Source organism: Sinocyclocheilus rhinocerous, unplaced genomic scaffold, assembly GCF_001515625.1.
Source record: "Sinocyclocheilus rhinocerous isolate Xijiao unplaced genomic scaffold, SAMN03320098_v1.1 scaffold1648, whole genome shotgun sequence".
Taxonomy (NCBI): domain Eukaryota; kingdom Metazoa; phylum Chordata; class Actinopteri; order Cypriniformes; family Cyprinidae; genus Sinocyclocheilus; species Sinocyclocheilus rhinocerous.
In genome coordinates, this window is record NW_015647958.1 from 475,487 (window position 1) to 496,593 (window position 21,107).

Here is a 21,107-nt window from a genome sequence, read left to right on the forward strand (position 1 = left end):
CGGCAACCACATGTGACGACCCCGGGCTGGACTCCACTTCGTCCACGGTGAAAGCAGATCCAGCGATCTACAGCGCAAAATTGCTTTCTTGAATTTGCTCAGCGACCAGCACGGAACAGCTCCAGGCATGACGAAGCGGATATCGTGTAATTCTAAGTAGAAAACTGGTAATACATATTTTGTGATGTATATCAGATGCTACATTTTGAAAGAAATTTGCACAGCAATGTCCATGCATGTTCCTCAAAGTAGTTTCTGTATGTGTGTTTGTGAAAAGAGGATAAACACTCAGAAAAGTTTTTGGTGGATCCTAGAATGAAAAAAAATGGGAACCTCTACAATATTAGGCGTAATTCTAAGTAGAAAACTGGTAATAAGTATTTTGTGATGTATATCAGATGCTACATTTTGAAAGAAATTTGCACAGCAATGTCCATGCATGTTCCTCAAAGTAGTTTCTGTATGTGTGTTTGTGAAAAGAGGATAAACACTCAGAAAAGTTTTTGGTGGATCCTAGAATGAAAAAAAATGGGAACCTCTACAATATTAGGCATATCAAACCTGTCCTATCTTGACTGACTGCTGCAATGCTTTTTCCTATATGCACAATCAACCTTTGAAAATGTGCATTTGGTCTTCAGCAACCCCAAGAGAGCATGTTACACCTCTCTTTGTCTCACTCTACTGGCTGCCAGTTGCGGCTTGCTTGATGATTGAAGTGATGATTGCATACAGAAGTCATTGGATGTGCACAAAATGGCTTTGCCAAATCTTTTCCTTCATGATACCACTGGTGGAATGTTCTTCCCAATTCCACCGCATCAAAAATGCACTTGTTACTGTTAATGCACTTTAAAAACAAAACCCTCTCTATTCTTCTCTATCTTATAATGTCTCATCTACATTGTAATAAAATTATTTTTCTAAGTAGTAAGGGAAAAGTATGAAAACCTGTTCTTGTGTAATTTAATAATTTACTAGCAATTTCAGAATGAAAGTAAATCCAACACCAGAGTACATGTCTGTTCAACCTTGCACTTTTTTTTTTTTTTTACTGTTTTTCACGTCACATATGGGGCAAGTTGAAAACCAAAATATCATATTAATAGACCACCATCTTTTCAAAGGTAAATGGCAAATCAGATGCGCAGGGAACTAAAAATCAAATAATGTAATTAATTATAAGTTTTGTGGAAGACTTGATCATTAGGTGTATTGGATTGTAACTGAACTCTGCAGTAGATCTGCAGGAACAGGACTGGGAAGGCCTGGTATATCCAAAAAACAATAGAATATCTTTGGGAAACTAGTGTAGAACTCTTTGAGGCACCTTTAAAACAACTGTCTGTTTAGGCTAATTGTTACTCGCATTATAACAGATCTAAATGCGAGTCTAAATTCTGATTGGATATACACCATGCATGAAACCACAGCCGATATATGCACACCTGTGACTGCACATTAGTTAATTCTACAGTACATTAATATGCTAAGTTACGTTGCTTGGCAACCTTAAACAGCATATGGTTGGCATATGAAATACATGGCCAAAAAATGTGCTAATAACAGGTTAAGCTATTTCAGTAATTTCTATGACAACAAAACTTAAAGGGTTAGCTCACCCAAAAATTAAAATTAGGCTGTGTTTTACTCACCCCAGAGCCATCCTAGGTGTATATGACTTTCTTCTTTCAGACGAATCCAGTCGGAGTTATATTAAAAATTGTCTTTGATCTTTCAAGCTGTTTAATGCCACTCAGCGGGTGTTGCATGCATCAGTCCAAAATAAGTTAAATAAAAAGTGCCCATCCATTAAAATAAAAGCGTCTCACACGGCTCTGGGGGGTGAACAAACAACTCCTGTAGCGAATCGATGCGTTTTTGTAAGAAAAATATCCATATTCAAAACGTAATAATCACTTTAATGTAGCTTGCGCCAACAGTTGTAAACGGAAGCAGCTCCGGGCAGATGACGTATGAGTTCAGCGTTGCGCATGCGCCGGTGAGTCTCGTGAAAACCAACGTTTGTTTACAGGATCAAAGGAAGCAAAGTTTCCTTACTTTAGCAAAGGAAAACTAGTCTCCTCTTGGCTTATATCGAAATCCTCTGACATTCTTCTTTACAAATCCTCGTTTTGTACTTCTAATTAGTGACCGTTGTTTTGTTTTGATCTCTACGCTGCGTTTCCGCATGTGTCATTTCTGAGCAGCGCATGCGCAAAGCTGACCTCATACGTCATCCGCCTGTCATTTCTGAGCGGCGCATGCGCAAAGCTGACCTCATACGTCATCCGCCCGGAACTGCTTCCATTTACAACAGTGAGCAACAGTGTTTTTTTAATGGATGGGCGCTTTTTATTTAACTTATTTTGGACTGATGCATGCAACACCCGCTGAGTGGCATTAAACAGTTTGAAAGATCAAAGACAATTTTTAATATAACTCCGACTGGATTCGTCTGAAGGAAGAAAGTCATATACACCTAGGATGGTTCTGGGGTGAGTAAAACACAGCCTAATTTTCATTTTTGGGTGAACTAACCCTTTAATGCAACATCATTCAATAACACAGTTCACAAAGTGAGGTTTATATAGAAGTAGTTTACTGGATTTGATGTAGAAGGTCAGACCTGAACCACAATGAACCCCATTGCAATTTACTGGAACACCAGCTCTCAGTCAAGCCCCTTTACCTAACGTCAGTGCCTGATCTCAATGATGCTCTTGCATCTGAATCAAGCAAATCATTGCGTCATTATTCCAATACCTAGTGGAAAAGCTTCTTAGAAGTGTGGAAGCAAAGGGAAGGATGAATGTTTTTTGCCATTATTTTCAAAGTAAATATTTATACAATCAGTGAGTTATGTTACTGACATGATGATGAGGTCTGGCTCACTGTTCTATAGGGTTCAGGTCTGGGTTTTGTGTAGGCTGTTCATTTCTAGTACGCAACTGATGAAAAACATACAGTATGACTGCCATATCTCTCTCTAATCTACATGCTGACCATTTTCTCTCAGCCAAATAGTGTAAGCTATTTGGTCTATGGGATTTTAAGGTCATGGTATAAACTCTGACCCTCCATGCCAGGAGTATGATGTGAATATTGTCAGAATGTACTAGGATATAATGACATTTCTGCCAACATAAAGAAAATATCTATCCTGTCAAAACAGCAAAACATCATGGGTATTTTCATTGCTTTTAAAAGCATTGGTTATTGATTAAGAGGGCACACAAAATAACAAAAAAATGTACAGATAAATCAGATAAACATTGCAATATTCCATAAAAATAACAACGATCAATTTTAATTTCATGGTGACTTAAAATATATTTTGCTGTCAAAACAGCAAAACATCATGGGTATTTTCATTGCTTTTAAAAGCATTGGTTATTGATTAAGAGGGCACACAAAATAACAAAAAATGTACAGATAAATCAGATAAACATTGCAATATTCCATAAAAATAACAACGATCAATTTTAATTTCATGGTGACTTAAAATATATTTAATTTTTATCTATTTTTTTCTTATTATTTTATAGAAAGACAACAGAGGTTCGGGAATCCAGGGCCCTTTGTTTGCAACTGTTCTACTGTACCTTTAAAAGAAATCTGCAAACTCAGTCTTACATTATTACCATAATTGGCACATAGCTGACCAGAGTCATAAACTGAAGTAATTTTGCTGAAATACTAAGGGCAATGAGCAAGATTGACCTCTGTAAATAGTTTAAGGGAATCCCACACCTTAAATGGTTAGAATAGAAATCCACACACACACTGAATGTCCAGACAAAATCAATCAAAGAAATTTAATCATGCTTAGGCCGTAAGGGAAATGAAAGGACACCAAGAGACCATTTTCAGGAATGGAATGTGTTACTTATCCAAAAAGTCACAAACCAAGTTCTCTATTTTATAGGTTATTATTCAGAGGAGCAATTCCAGTTCCAATGCTAATGTGAAAGTGTGGTGGATTGTACAAAATTAGTTCCATTCCTCAAATTTGATTGGCTGAGTGATGTTCCAAGGGTGCTGATTTAATAATGGGACATTTCATTTGTTTGTACTTGTGTTTACGCAAAGGTTGGTAGGCAACTTTGGTTTCTTTTGGAACCACTTTCTGTGTCATCTAAGAAATTTGTAGGGCTAATCAATATTTAATGTCGTTCAGGCATAACACCACTCGGACATCACAGATTTATTGTAAGAGGCGTAATTGAAAGTATCGAAAGTAAGTCAAGCATAGAGACATGCACTTGATACGCGCGCATACCCATACACTCATGCAATGAGTTAACCCATAATACCCTGAAATTATAGGTCACAAAGCATTTCTTTCATCCCGTCCTTGCCCTGGTTGCTCGCGTCTCACATTGGTGTAATAGCGAGTAGACCTAAGGATGTTGTGCGGTATTTTTGTCAGTGCTCATGCGTCAGTGCGATCATGCCAGATGTTATGGGGTATTAAGGGGTCGAGGTGCTGCAAGGCAAATCGCACACAGACACTCTTACAAGCTGTACACAATGATAAACACACATGCTCATATTTATACAGTGAAATGATCAATCCTCGCTTTAATTTAGTAACTCTTTTGTCATACTTCACGTATGCAAGCTAAGTAACATCTTACAACAACACCGAAGTAAAAGCACCTTGATGTACCTTCACGGAGTTCACTTTTACGATTCAATTTTATGTTGCGCAAATTACTTTAGTAAAAAAGCAGCAGCACCTACCTTTAATACAAAATGACATCGATATAAAAATTCCAAGGTATAGAATTCGAAAATATCTTTGATTCGGCATCATTCCTGTAATGGGAAGTTGTCCTTATACACACAAACCGACTAAACTTTAGTCTGTCAGCATCCGAGCTGTGTGCAGAGGTAGGTAACACTTGCGCGCGCCGTCTTCCTCTCTCTCTTTCTCTCTCTCTCCTTTGCTTTTAATTTCTCAATCACATTTGTGACCTCAATGCAAGAGCAGTCTGTCTATAAACAGCATGTTATCCTTAAACGGTGACCCATTAACTGTCTTTTTCTGTGGTTTAATCAATCTCAGCCAAGAGTCTAATCACTATGCATAACAATACATAAACGATTTACGGAACTGGCGCGCGCTCTTACATTATGCGTAAAGACGCCATCTGGATACACGCTAGCTGCAGGAATTATTTCACTCACTTGCAGTGGATAATATGCTGCAAGCGCGACATGATGCTTGTAAAATTTACATTTAAAGTATTGAATCCCAGGGGAGATTTAAACCCCCTTTTATTGGGCAGTATTCTTCATGGATCATTATTTGGTTCAGTGAGGATTTATAAATATGAGTTTGCAGCGCGAGCGCATCATCAGGTGTTTGTGATCGGTGCACTAAATCTTAAGTATTACATTCCTCTCGTTAATTTATTTTAGAGGTTAAAGACGGGAACGGATCATCTGAAGGTCGCTGTTCTAAACACTGTGAAGTTTAATTCATGATTCCTGTCACTACTGTGCCACTGAGCAATGCATTTAAAGCCATGTTGTTCACGACACAATGTCCCTGAAGTCCAAAGGATGTAGTCTGTTACTGTAAGGATAGCGCAAACCGGGTCTAGTAAGTTGTCACACTTTTTACTCCAGTGAATATTTTTCAGGGTACATACAGAGTTCTGGCATGAAACTCTAGATGGCGCAGTCCGATAGATCTAGCTTAATCTGACCTGGTGACATCATTGTCACATGGCAGCTGATTAGTTCTCTCCTGTATCGTCGCCAATGATCTTATCAAAGATAGTGTTGTGGGAGAAGGGAATTAAGAGTTATTGCTATGTTTGTTGCAGTTCCGAGTGAAATGCATTATGGGTAGTGTAGTTCGGAGAAATGTGCTCGTGTGACGTGTGCTATGGTGTGTTGTGTAATTCAGAAAACGGAGAAAGAACATTTATATTCTGCTTTATTTGTTCATTCAAGTCAGTCCACCCAGGAGTTTGTGCATTGTAACCCTGATAACTTTATCTACACAAGAGAGTAAAATGGCATGCATCGGCTAACTTTGTCCGTCTCATCATTGCACGAACACGAATTAACGAGCTGTTTTGCTGCCGAAGTGTAGAAAGACTGATGAAGTGTAGAAAGTAACAGCAGATATTAAATGACTAAATTATGATATTTGCTCAGGTGGATGCTGGGGTCTTATCTATCAGATTGCAACATATATCCATTTAGTTAATTAACATTACACATCGTGCGCGTCTAATTAGAGTTAAGCCAGTTGGCGTGGTAGCCCAGGCACACAGAGCAGCAGCAGTACAAAATGTCTTGGCAATAGATCTGCTTTGTGGGGGATGTCTTGCCTTTCCTTGTCTGTTCAGCTTCATGTGTGTGGATACATGCATGTCCACTGATGCAGCAGTTTATCCTTATATTCACATGCCAATCCCTCCGAGAGTTGTCATGACAGAAATGTATTTTTGGAAGTCAGTTACTATATAAACACCTTGAAGTCTTGACTACAAAAAGCTATTTAATATGTTCCGCCTTATTGCTCAGGGGAAAAGATTCAGTGCACTTAAAACATGTTGACACAATCTAGGATGACACAATTGGAACCTGTTGTTTAGACACTGATTTGAGAAGAATACCTTTTTTTCTTGACTGTGGAGTAATACATCTCAAGCAAAAAAGAAAGATAAATCTCCCACAATATTTATGCATTTATAATATAAAATATATAAGAAACAAAACAAAAAAATGTAATGGAAAATTACAAAGAAAATCATTGATAATGAAGTTAAAGTTAATGAATTGTATAAATTAATGAGATCACATTTAACAACTTAATCCTGATATCAATGTTACAATTGTTTCCAACCTGACTCTTGTCCTTAGAACACCAGTTCAACATTTCAGTTAAAATCTATTTAGCCAACTGCAATTTTAAAACTATGATGATCCAAGATGTAGATAAGTTTGTTTATCGGAACTGATTTGGAGAAATTTAGCATTACATCACATGCTCACCAATAGATCCACTGCAGTGAATAGGTGCCGTCAGAATGAGAGTTCAAACAGCTGATAAAAAGATCACAATAATCCACACAACTCCAGTACTAAAGCAGTGTGTTTGTAAGAAATAAATCCATTATTGTATATTGTATCCAAAATACAAGTCTATAATCCATAATAATGCTTCCTCCAGTCAAAAAAGTCCATCCCCTGTTGTCCTCACACATCCACCAACATATTTGTTTAGAACTGTTTTAGACTGTTTTCGCTTGTAAACGGTGCTTGATTTGTGCACATTTTTCACCTGATTCAGTCAAACCGGCTTTTTAACTGGAGAAAACAATATTATGGAAAGAGTATGGAATACAATACATTCTCTGTCTAATAAAGTGTAATCCTATGTGATAAATAAACAAAACCCTGCTTATCACATAGTTTACCCATACAGAACGATTATCATTAAAAACAATTTCACACACTGTTGTACTGCTTGATGTTACAGACTGGCAAAATTGAATTGGCCCTCAGAGCACATATGTTTTTACAGTGTGCTGCACTTTGCAGCCGCATGAATTGTAAACAGATTCATCACACACTGGTGCCCCGGCAGGCGTTGGTTCTCACACAGGACTATGAAAGAGAGAGCAAGGCATTGAATCTGACAGTCCCCAAAACCCCATCGGTGGCAGACACCGGTATATGACCTCTCCCTCTTCTCTCCTTCTCACGGCATCCACAAGCTTTGCATAACTGTCTCTCAGCATCAGACAAGAGCAGAAAACAGTTGGGGGAAAAAAGACAAGCCTCATGCACCATCAGCTCGACTCAGAGCGCATTAACTAACTTTTATTGTATTGTTCTTTTCTAGTCAGAGTCACAGGTCATTTAATCTGTCCTTACTGTCATATAACCTACAGCCATGCAAATCTTGCTTTTGAAAGTTTGTTTTTTGAAAACTTTTGATTTGTGATAAATCTTAAAAATAACCCTACTTTCATAAAGACATTAATCAGTTTATAATTTTTATATTAGAACACTTTATAGTATTTTATACATTTTAATATGGAATGTTCCAAAACACACTATGTACCACCAATAAAATGAATGTAATATTGCTAATAATAATTATTATTATTATTAGTATTATTATTATAATAATATGATTCTTAGTTATAAGCCTTTTGTTGATTTTAGAATTTTTAGAATGTCATTTTAAGAATCAAAAGACAAGGCAGAAATTAGATCTCATAAGCATATAAAGTACAAGAAAGAGAAAAAACGATGTGATGGGAAGTATTACAGGCTCAGATTTATATTAAATGACCCTTATAACCTCAGAGAAGACCCTAGTGGGCACACTATCAAGGTGTCCATATCTTTCTCTCTCTCTCTGTTACCCTCTCACTCTCTCACCTTTCATAATATGAGAAAGAATATGAGTGTTCAGAAGATTGGAGTTGAAGCTTCAAAGATTGGAGGGCAGAAGGCGAAGAAAAAAAGCTGTAGAAAAAGAGAGGAACAGAATTGAACTTTTCTGACCCTCAATCAACTCAAAGAGAAGAGATGAAGAAAGAAAGAATAGATCTTCAGATTTATTGAGTATGCTTCTTTTAGCAGGTCACACTGGTTCCTTTTTACCACAGTAACGAAGAGTAAATGACACACTGGTTTCTATGTGACGTAAAGTTTTAACAAGCTAGTTAATCACTCAAATACACTTGAATAAAGTATCAGAATATACAGAGAAATATAATTAAATTGTTTGTTGCTTTTTTCCTGATAAATGCAGTTCTGAGACCCATAAAGACAGTCTTGAAGGCATTAGGCCTGGCTCCATGCTAGAACGGTACATATTTGGAAATATCAGTTAGATGTAGTCATTCATACCCGAACAGATCAAGGACAGCATTTGGGGCAAAAGTTTAGTTAACACCCTCTGAGAAAGTTGCAGTGTAGTGTTATATCTCAGTGAATCATGCCGTTTTTATTTTTAACCCTACACTATATTTATTATGCATATCAAAGCTCCCTCACAATGGATGTTAGTCATAAAGATTAACGTTAATGCAACCAGTGTCATTAGAGTGGGATATGCTGCCATCTGTTGGCAATGAATGTTTTTATTTTATTTTATTTTATTTTATTATTTTATTTTATTTTATTTTATTTTATTTTATTTTATTTTATTTTATTTATTTTATTTATTTATTTATTATTTTAATGGCACAAAATCTCATCTTAGTGGCTAGACTCTTCTTCATTTTGTAATTTTACCTGAATGTCAAGAGTTATTCAGTTGAAACAGTTTTGAGGTTAATTCATATAATTTTGAAAAATAGTGGTCTGTGAAATTGTATTAGATTAAATATCAAAGTTTTTTGTTTTTTTTTTGTAATAAGTGATCTGTGGACACGTTAATATTTTTAAATTTGTGGAGTAAAAAAAAGGGACAGAAAAATGATGTTACTTGTGTTATATTGTGTAAAATGCAATACTTATTGTATTTCTTGGGGATATTATTCAGTAATTACATTAATGTACATTTCAGACATATATTCATTAAAGTTCATTCAGTTTGAATTTACAGTGGTGCTAATGGCATACCTTCAATTCAAATGTGGCCAATAAAAGTCCTAGAATAATTTTACCTTTCAGCAGACTCACTTTTACACCATTTTAAACTATAATTGTGTGTGTGTGTGTGTGTGTGTAAATCAAACCTTCCATTCAATAATATATATATCTCAAATTTAAATACCTTAAATACTATTTTTCTTTCATACAGTGAAGTATGGATTAATTCAGAAGTGTTGTGAGCTCATAGTTATGGAGAACAGTTGGCTAATGAAACAACAAAACAACTGCAGACCCCTGTAAAATAGGAAATACAGTTGTGAGTGTGGGTATTGTAAAGTAGGTTAAGTAAACTTGTTAGGATGTTGTGAGGTTTCTGAATTGAGACTGCTGCAAGCACCAGTGATGTCACACCACATAATATCTCCTCTACTGAATTATACAGGAGGAGATGAAGTCAGACTATTCAAGAGCTGAGATTGCCTGTTTTAAGTTCCTTTCAATTAAAATACAGGTCTGTTACACAGTTGTGTCCATTTTGTATTTAATTAACTTGACAGGTGAAGCCTGTTGTGACATCCTCTAAGTCTGCATTATGCATTATTATAACAATACATCCATAAGACCTGCATTTATTATGTAAAATAAGTCCTTTAAAAAAATTAACCTAATCTACTGTGATTTGAATCAGAAAGCCCCACACCTTGCATATAAAATCTGTTACACAGGCCTCTTCAAATCTCTCATCCCATCATGAAATTTATCTTCTTTTCAGTTGCATACACTGTAAAAAAAAAAAAAAAGACATTATTTTAACGGTAAAATACTGTAAAAATCATATGGTAAAAACCTGTTGATTCGATAGCAGTATGGTTTCGTTACTATACGGCGAAAAGCTGTAATAGGCCTAATGGGATATATTACTGTAAAATAGGCCTACTGTTACATTTACGGTTTTTGGAAGTGAAAAATAACAAGTCATCCTTTTAACAGTAAAAAACTGTAAATTGCCACTCCCAGATTTCTATGTGTGACACTTCACATTTGATGTTTTTTTCAGTAAAATAACTATTTTTCTTATTTATTTTTTTATCAACTATGTACAGGGTTTTATGTTATCTTATTTTGTTAAATTATTATTGCATTTTAGTGTCATGTGTGAAGTTTTACATATAAATACAACATAAAAATCAGTCTTTTTACTTCAATTTCATGTCTTCATTGTGTTACTTGAAGATTCTTTGTAATTATTTGTGAAATTGACTAGCAATTTTAGTGAAATGTTTTAGAAGTAAATATTTTTTTTCGTACAGTACAGAACTATATTGCGCTGGCTGTATGTTGACTGCAACATAAATGAAAGTATTTTTGACATGCATTAGATTGATACTGATAAATAATCAACAATGAATTTTAAGATATACAGCTCTGTGACTTGTAGGAGCATGTGGGGGACCTCGAGAGAATACACCTAGTGCTCATGGCTTGCAAAGAAAGATATGGCACAACAGTGTGAAATTCAATTTACCGTTTTCACACTATGGGTTGCTAAGCCAGTGATTACAGAGCCCAGATGTGGCTTGAAAATATATCTGAAGAATACACACACTCTGGAAATGGAAATATTTCACGCTCTGTGCTTCTCTGAGAGGCCAGACGATATCACTCCCAGATGAGGTGCATTGAGATTAAAGCCTATCAAGAAGGCAAACTACACTAGTGTCAACAACACACTGCATCATTGCACATTTGAATCATTTCTCTTTGATGCGATACAAAAGCAGCATTCAGGAATGTAGATGTTAAATACATACTCATTCATGAATACAAAAGCCAACATGAAATGATATGTACACATTTTACTTTCATATTTTGAAAATCAATAAAAGTCATTGGAGGGGAAGAGCATGCACTGATGAATCATGTACAATAAGATTTCGGGTTGACTTTAATATGTGACATCAGTATGTATCATCAATGGTAAAAGAGAGATGGTTTCGAGAGGAACTACCGTAACATGTTGCCAATACATTCTACTTTTGTTTAACACTTTTCTTGTAAATGTAAACTGAATTGGCCTCTTTTTGTTAGTGAAAATAAAATAAAATATGGTAACACTTTATTGTACAGTGTCCTTGTTACACATTACATGTGCTTACTATACTAATAATAACAATAAATTCTGCATAAGTACAAGCAACTAACCCTATAAATATAAACCAAACCCTAATCCTAACCATAACCCTATAGTAAGTACATGTTGTTGATTAATATTACTAAGCAATTACATAATTACACTGTATCAAAGGCACTGTAAAATAAAGTGCAACTAAAAAATATTGTGAATATATACAGCAATATGGTCAAAGTATCAAAGGTGTCCATTTTACCTGAATTCCCTCTACTACGTTTGCATTTTTACAGTAAATTCAACCCCCAAAAAAGGTCTAGGTTTAGGGTTCTCTCGAAAACATTATTTTAAGGACCCAAATAACACTGATTCAATGTTTCCTGTGGAAAATGCCAGGCTATTCCGAACCACAGAGAAATGTTTCTGATGTGTCACAGCAGTAAATACACTTGCACAGATCAGTAAAAAGATTATTTACATAAATTCATGTGATTTATTTTGTTCAATTGACATCTCCATTTACTGACCTTGGATAAAAGTGTATCTATGGACAGAAATAAAGTTGAGTTTTGAGGGGTCGAGTTTTCCCAGGAGCGAAGTTATATGTGTGCAATACACAGGCTTTGTCCTGTAGTCGGGTCCTTGCTAATGATGCCAAAGACAAGTTGGGATCATTTAATCTCACCACCCATTGAATCAGCAACAGTATCTCCAAGGGTTTAGGGATAAGGATGCTTGACACTTGGTGTAAATTTTATCCTAAAAATATACATAAGCATAAATGGCAGATTTATAAAACAATATATGAGGCAAAATCTGGCAGAGTTCTATTTATAAATTCCAGATTGTGGAAAATTGTAGATACATACACATGCGCTGGGGGGGCGGGGTGTCGAGTTTTCCCAGGAGCGAAGTTATATGTGTGCAATACACAGGCTTTGTCCTGTAGTCGGTGTTACAAGAAATAAAAAAATAAAATCAATTTAGTTCAGCTGGACATGGGACGCTACAGTTCTGAGGCGCCGCGCGTCTGTTCCAAGCAGCTCGGAGCCGCAGGAGTCACGGTTCCTTATCGCCAGCTCAAGGCTCGGTCTTGTTGCTTATTGTCGTTAAGCTTTTTTCCCCAATGATTTTAATAATTATTCTAATTAATCAAATTAGTTTTATTTATTTTTTGTTACAAATTTTTAATTTATTTATTTTTAACACCGTACCCCAGCACCCCCATTTTTTCTTTAGCTCCGAGCCAGGGGGTGCTGCAGCACCCCTACTTCCCGCGGTAATGTCTGCATAAAATTTACATATGCATAATATCAACCAAGGCTTGATACTACTTCATTTAACAGTACTAAAAAATAGGAAAACAGATGATAGACTGTACAGTAAATGTCACCTGTGCCAATAAGAGAGATACTATTATAACTGATCATCATCCAGATTATTAATAAAATTAATGAACAATTATATCAATCTGGATAGTGATACAATTTTTTACATTTACTGCAAACAGATTGCATTTTTTAATAAAGTGAATAGGTTTGCTACCTAATTAAATATTACTTACATGGACAATGACACATTTTTAACATGAAATAAATAAATAAATAAAAGAGGCATAAAAAAGGTGGTTATACCTTTTACACAGTAATGCCAACTTATTGAAGATCTTTAAAACCATGATCCCCTTAGAGAGATTACCCAGATCCAAACTCCCTCAACTGTATAAGCTGCCTTTTAGTTTTGTGTTAAAAGGGCAGAAAATTCCTGAACTTCATTTTAGCTGAGTTTTGCTATTTTCAGTCTAACTATTGAACACAGCATCTAGGAAGAAGGGACAGAAGCTGAATTTGGAGAGGATTACAGATGTGGCTAGGCCAGAAAAGGACTTTTAGAGGGATTACTGTAATGTTGTGGGAACTACACATATGTCAAAGAGGTCATAAGAATGTCATTCGTAGGCTGAAATCTCTAAGATGTTCTGAGGTACATCTGCAGAGCTGGGGTGAAGATGAGGACGGTCCCAAGCACAGAAACTGTGAGAAAGACCCAGAGGAAGATCCGGTCCAACACCTGAGCCACAAACTTCCAGTCCTGAACGACCTGTGTGACAAACAGACCCAAACGGAATTAAGTACATACTGTCAACGAATTGCTTTTTCACTTTAATAACAAAGCAGTTTTCATAGACTGAATTGTCCCAATTAGCATTAGGGGGCTTTCACACAGGATCTACTTTTGCCTTAATTTGTGCTATTTTTTAATTGCGCAGTTGTGTCTTTGACCACTTTTCAATCTGACAAATAAAATAAAAAATCATAATTTAAAACGGTTCAATTCAATTTATGTTTAAAAATTTTCATGTAAGAGAATACATTTATCAAACATTATTAAATGCAACATTTACATTGTTGGCTTTCTTTGTCCTTTTGTCAAATGCTTTTCTTCATTTATTTGTCAGTCAATTTGAACCAATAACATGTGGCAACAGCCAGTGAGCTTTCTGAATTTTAAGACACACACCATAAAACACTTTTTTTTTTTTAAATAGGGGTTGTAGTTAAGAGAAAATCTTGCAGACACAGATGCATTTATGTAGTTAAATTTAAAACCATGTTGATAAATGGCTTCAGGCTAACATCTCCAACATTTGCCTTTGCAGATGGCTATCGTGTCTTAGTGATGGCCGCTTTTGAAACACTGCTTCATGATTTATTTATTTTTTGTTTTGTTTTGTATCAAATTTTGAATGAAATAAGTCACATGACTTAGCTAAATGAGTTAATACACTACACTAATACAAACACTACAAAGGCTAAAAAAAAAAACATATGCAGAACACGTATTATTAAATGGTATTCAAATATTTGCAGATTTCATTGAAAACTTCTGAAGACATTCATTGATTGACTGGAGTCATGTGGATTTGTGATGTCTTTATCAGCTTTTTTAAATCTCATTCTGACGACACCCATTCACTGCAAGAAGATTCATTGGTGAGCAAGTGATGTAAGAAACAAACTCATCTACTACTTGGATGACCTGAGGGTGAGTAAACTTTCAGCAAATTTTCATTTTTGGGTTAACTATTCCTTTAATAGATTACAGTTTCAAGAAAACGGGAAAAAAGCCTAAACACCTCTCTGATGAAGTGTTCCTTCTTGATGTGTCTGGAAATGTAGTGCACTGAGTAAGTGGCTTTCTCCAACAGGGCAATCCAGGCCTGGTTCTCATCTTCCTTTAACCCCCCTCGTCCTCCTCCGGCACTCTTCTGTTGCCCTCTTTTCATCTCTCTTTTTGGCTCTGGGCTCCGCAGCTCGATGTCTGGGTACTGATAACGATCAGTGTGTCCCCTCATGCAGAGCAGTCTAGGTAATCTCTGGAGGAAAAGACTCTTAACCCACGGTGCCATGGGATGGTATGTGGCAGAAGAACGATGATGAACGTTAATGACAAAGACAGTTACAATGATCGAGAACGTGACGAAGATCATGATAAAAAGCAGATACTCTCCTATCAGAGGAATGACTTTAGAGGAAGAAGGAATGATATCTTCAATGACGAGAAGAAACACAGTGAGAGACACAAGGACGGAGGTGGAGAGGGAAAGCTTTTCTCCTTCATCCGAGGGGAGGTAGAAGACCAGCACGGTGAGAAACGACAGACCGAGACATGGGATGATGAGAAAGAGTGTGTAAAAGAGAGGAAGACGTTTAAGAATGAATGAATATGTGACGTAAGGATAGGAGTAAATGCCGTCACGCCGACTGCCTCTCTGGCCAGTAGCGTTGAGTATTTCCCATTCGCCATTGTCAAAGAAGTCTTTACGGTCTACGTATGCGTCCACCAGGGTCAGGTCCACCATCGTGCCATCATATGTCCACGACCCAAACTTCATCGGGCAGTTCTGTCTGTCGAATGGGAAAAAGGTGACATCCATGGTACAGGAGGATTTATAGCTGGCAGGAGGAGTCCACATGATGGTACCATTAAACCTTACAATGGCTTTGGTCATTAGAGAACCCTCAAATCGGCCATCAGCGCTATTAGAGATGGAGAGAGGGAGACATGATATTAACAACTACATTTTTAATTTTTTGAAGAAAATGTAAGTAGTGATTGCCCATGCAAATGTCACAAGGTTCTGGGTGCTTGACAGGACATTGCTAAGGTGGTGTGAGTGATTGTTACATTGCCACTCTAGCTGTTGCTGGGTGTCTCAGATGGGTTTTGTCGCTTTTCCACTGCATGGTACGGCTCGGTATGGTTCACTTTTGGGGAAAGCGCTTGATGGGGCGACGCGGAATGAAAAAGTTTTTCAGGAGTCGCGGCAGTAGAGGCGGCGCAACTAACGACATGTGAATAATCCCGCCCACTCTAAAGCGATACTAAACTGCAGTGGAAATGCAAGCCGAGCCGTGCCGTGCCGTGCCGTACTGAGCTGTGCCGAGCCGAGTCGTACCACGCAGTGGAAAAGCGCCATTAGATAACCCTACAAGTAGATTAGAGATTGCAAACATGATCCTATGTGTGGGTTTTGCAGTTAAAAAAATAAACTCTTTTTTAGAGTTTCTTTTTGTCAATTTATAATTCCATTTCTGCTCAGCTTACACTTCTCAGGCTCTTTTGAACATGTTATAGATCATTACTGTAAAACAAATTCTAGATTATCTATATACATTTTCATACTTTAATTCAAATATTGTCTGACACAGTGGTTCCCAATCTTTTGTCCTTGAAGCCCCTCCCCTCCTGAAGATATAAGCATATCTGAGATGCTTCAAACAGTCCTCTCCCCCTAACCACATAGTTATTTCATCATTTAAAAAAAGATATTAATTACAACACATAGGTGTAATTAAACATGAAGCATTATTCAATTTTAATTTAATATTACAATTTATTCATAAATTAAATGTCCTGTTTTTTAATTCTTTCGGATATTGGTAAAGTTTGTTTCTTTTATATTTGCTCTCTTGCTACAGTTTAGTCATGTCTGCTTATTATATTGTGATTTTGAGGGGTTTGTTTTGAGAATACTACCTCCTACCCAAAGCACAATAACTGTGGTAGCTGTTTTATTAGACAAGGTTGCTGGCAACCTTTATCTGGAGCTTTAATAAAGTGAACACAGATGTATGAGGGAAGAGTTCAGAAGAGAGTGAAAGAAGAGCAGCACATGTATGCAGATTGAGCAGCAGTTATTGTTAATACCGAGTGGTCATGAGTTATTTAATAAAGTACATCTTGTAACTAGGTTATTATTTTTCTCTCGTCTGGTGGATACTGAGACACCACAGCTGCTGCAGAGCTCTTTATATTCACTTGCTCACATCTTTTGCATCATAAAAATATGATTAACGAATTGACAGACAACGTATTAAATCAAAGGAAGTGATTTTCAGCTGTTTCTGATCAGTGGCCAGGCGCTTGAGGCATTTCTAAAAACGTTTAATCTGTCTAAATCTGTCTGTATTTTATACATGACACAATGCAGATATTTGGGAGACTAAATAAACATAGTTTTTTATCTCTGTCTTTCAGAACAAGCACACAAAGATGAAATCAAAATACGATCACATTATTCATTAATATGTGCACCTGTATGACATTGATATGGATAAGAAGTTCTAAAAAGAATTACTTCTCATAAAGGACAATGTCTGGTAGCCAAATAGTTTCGGAGGGCACTCTGATGGATGTGATTCCACCATAATCTTCTGGATTCCACCGCAGTTTATAGTCTGTCCACTCCTACAGGAAAGAAACCAATAAAGCATCAATCAAGAGAGTATTTTGGGACATACTTAAAAAAAATAAAGCTAAATTTCTTTGAGTTACCTGCCACAACCAGACATTTGTAGTCATTAGTTGATTCTTTTCATCCTAAAAAGAAAAATGAAGAAAATGCACAATGAAAGATGATAAATATCCATAGTTGCAAAATGATTTTAGTACCATACATGAGCTTGGACACATAACATGTTTTGAATGAACCCAAATGCAATATTTCTCCCAAAGTCTCTAAACATTTCTCACCACTGACCTACTTGTGCCATACAGATGATTAACTCAACTGTGCTATTTATACATGCAGCTTAAAAGATAGTATCTTATGTCCTTTGTTTCATTAAATTGAAATTCAGACTCTGAATAGAAACCAATATACGGAGACTCATCTGTTAAATAAGAATGGTGTGAAAATCAATTGTTCCCACAGTGTTCAATGTTCCACCACCCAGAAAATTCACACTTTCAAGTCGTGACAAGGTAAGCACTGAATACCATGTAGTGTTGATTACAAGATATGACCATCAGGTGGCTCTGCAGGACTATCACATATAGCAGTGGTTCTCAAACCTGTCCTGGAGTACCCCCAGCCCTGCACATTTTGTATGTCTACCTCATCTATCACACCTGATTCAACTCATCAGCTCATTAGTGGAGACTGCAAGACCTGAAGTGGGTGTGTCAGATATAGGGAGACATACAAAATGTGCAGTGCTGGACTTCAGCATTACTTCATGGAGAGGTTTGAGAACCACTGACATATAGAATGTGTCTGAATCCCAAAACAACTGACTTGCTGCCTCGCTGTCCAGACTAAACAGACTTCAAAGAGGCTTCTAACAAAGCACCATATTGTCAAACTGATGATCTTGGTTATGTCTAAAGGGAGCTTGCAAAGCAACATTTTCAACACCCAGCACTTTTATTTTATAATAATGATAGGTTTCAAAGGGATTGTTTGCTAAAAAAAAAAACTGTCAATCTTCACTGAATGATTGTATTTACAAGTTGAGCAAACATGAACTCTACCATGTAGTTGAAACCAGCAGCATGAAACTCATTCAGTAATGATGACAAAAGCAAATTGGTTATTATCATAATAAGTTTGATTGCTAATGGTACAATTTAGTCTGTACGCATTTTGTGCACTTTTATTAAATAATAGAGATAATACTTCATGATGAAGCAATAAAGATAACATTACTTCATGCACGTCATGATGTAATTGCATTTTCATTTTCAAACTTAAGTGGGAACTTCCCAAGAGGACTTGCAGCAATATTATTAGAAACATGTTCCTGTGAAATTAGTTAGTGAAATTAGGGTGAGTTCATACTTTCATTATAATCACTACAGTTAATTTGAAAACATTATGCAACTTGCAGAACTTAAACTCCCTCCTCAGTGCAAAAAGACCATCTAATAAAACAAAGTGCTTAAAAGGCATGAAATTTGGTGCTACACTTTAGAAATCGTAAACATTATTCATGCCTATTCAGTGTTCAAACACTTGGTCTGCTTAGTCATGATGATATAAAAAGGAGGACATAAAAATAACTTTTCTTAAGCAGCTTTGGTCCCAGCCCAACTATAACTGTTTGTGCAGCACATTTCAGCATGGATTGTTTTGTGAACATGTTACTTTGTAAAAGAAGGCATTGCTTATTGAACAGTTGGGGCAGTTATGAAGAAAAGAAAGAAAAACCAGTTCTGGACCTGACGAGAAAATCTTAAAACAGATTTGTTTTATTATTATTATTATTATTATTATTATTTCTAAGCAACAAATATGTATATATATATATATATATATATACATTTGAAAAATGTCAAAAAATAACAACTGAGTGCCAAGAACAGTGTTTGCCTTTCTGTGGTTCCTGTGAAGTATGTAAAGGAAATTAATATTTTATAGATCAAAAATTTAACATTTACATATCATGTAGAGTTATTAAACTCACACTCTTACATAGAGACAATCTGACTGCAAAATCAGGGGGAGACATCACATACAAATACGTTCATACAGTAAGACGTAATTACTCTCACACTTCCTTGCAGTACATTATTGCATGATTTATGGACTGTTGCAGGTCTGACTCAGACTGTGATTTGATTTAACTTGAGCAACTGGCACTAACTTAAAGAGATCACACAGAAGTGAAAATTCTGTGATTATTTTTGCTTGTTGTTCCAAACTTGTATCCTATTCAAAGAAATATTTGAAGAATCTGTATGCAGCTCTTACCATACAGTGACAGTTCATAATGACCAGAGGGTTTCCTCTCACAGTATCTTACACCACTGGTTCTTCTTTTTAGGGCTTGTCCATTATCCAAGTCGCTTTCTACTCCCTATCAAATAAAATGTAGGCTAATTGTCCTCCTGGCTTTAACCTCTGCTTAATTCACCATAGTAAAATGAATGAATAATGAATGTAAGGATATATCCACACAAACCACCAATATGTTTGAAAGAGAAACATAGTAGGTTTTCTATGGCTAATCAACATAAATAACGATGTAATAATTATAAAATAATATTTCTGACACAATTATTTGCTACCACCCAGAAATAGGGTTTAAAGAATAATGTTCTATGGCAAAAAAAGAAAAACCTGGTAATTCTTAATTTACGCTCATAGTTTAGATTAGAAGATTGGGTGGTTATATCTGGTCGGGTGGTTACATACGGTCTAGCTGCAAAAGTTCAAATATTTCAACAGACCAAACCTCAAATTCGATTTGAATATTCACATACACATAGGGTTGGAACGCTACACATTTTACACGACACAGGCCACACGGATCTTGACATACTGACAAGCTATAGAGGAGAGTGAGGCAAGGTGCGACAAAGGGAAGATGTCACAAGGGCAATATCTTACTTTAAGGTTAGTCAGAATCAGAAGTCCAGTAAAAAAAATAAAAAATCTCTAACAGTATGTTGTTTTCAAACACATAATTTTCCAAATTATTGCCGTGCTTTGTTTGTGATTTAAAATACAAACATGCTTCTGTATCAATTTTTCTTTGAAGTTATTATTCCTTTTTATGTATACCATGTTGTAATTTTGTAATCAATGCAATATCCAAAAAAACGTCTCAGGTTACGTATGTAACCATGGTTCCTCGAGGGAATGAGACGCTGCGTCGGAGGACGCTTCGGGAATGCCCTTCAGTGTGACCGGCTCTGAACCTCGTGTGTAATCAGACCAATAGATGGGCGAGACGTCACGGGCGGGTGACGTAATGACCAGGAAGCTATAAAAGCATGTGCGGTGAGATCAGCGTCAGCTTCCAGGAATGAAGCAAGCGCTGGCAAAGATGCCGAAAGTATGGCCCCGAGACGCAGCGTCTCGTTCCCTCGAGGAACCATAGTTACATACATAACCTGTTCCTCTTCAGGAACTCGAGCTGCGTCGGAGGACGCTTCGGGAACGAGAATGCCCACGCCGCCAGTCACAACTCCCGGGAGCAGAGCGATCGGGGGAAATGCATACAGACGAAGCCTCGGCCATGTCTGTACCATGGCATCCAGCCCAAGTGGAGCTGAATGAGTCAGAGAGAACCAGAGGGGACAGTGCGATGTCTCTCGAGTCGCAAGCAGATTC

General features: G+C 36.6%; 2 protein-coding genes across 4 annotated transcripts in view; both read right to left on the bottom strand.

Moving 5' to 3' along the window:
* chrna8 (cholinergic receptor, nicotinic, alpha 8) overlaps nt 1–5,054 on the bottom strand; it is an 89,124-nt gene extending 84,070 nt beyond the window's left edge. Inside the window, exon 1 of the mRNA XM_016513936.1 lies at nt 4,747–5,054. Within this exon, the coding sequence (XP_016369422.1) occupies nt 4,747–4,819 (73 nt within the window). The 5' untranslated portion in view covers nt 4,820–5,054. The remainder of the gene's footprint in view (nt 1–4,746) is intronic.
* Nucleotides 5,055–13,356: 8,302 nt separating this feature from the next.
* LOC107709455 (neuronal acetylcholine receptor subunit non-alpha-3-like) overlaps nt 13,357–21,107 on the bottom strand; it is a 24,254-nt gene continuing 16,503 nt past the window's right edge. The window contains exons 1-5 of one of the 3 annotated variants that reach the window (XM_016513938.1): nt 17,990–18,052; nt 17,546–17,590; nt 17,349–17,458; nt 14,844–15,747; nt 13,357–13,807 (exon numbers count right to left, since the gene is read on the bottom strand). In XM_016513938.1, coding sequence (XP_016369424.1) covers nt 13,676–13,807; nt 14,844–15,747; nt 17,349–17,458; nt 17,546–17,590; nt 17,990–18,019 — 1,221 coding nt within the window. In that variant the 5' untranslated portion in view covers nt 18,020–18,052 and the 3' untranslated portion in view covers nt 13,357–13,675. Of the gene's footprint in view, nt 13,808–14,843; nt 15,748–17,348; nt 17,459–17,545; nt 17,591–17,750; nt 17,906–17,989; nt 18,053–21,107 lie in introns of those variants that run through there. The other 2 variants (XM_016513939.1, XM_016513937.1) reach the window with 2 other exon arrangements.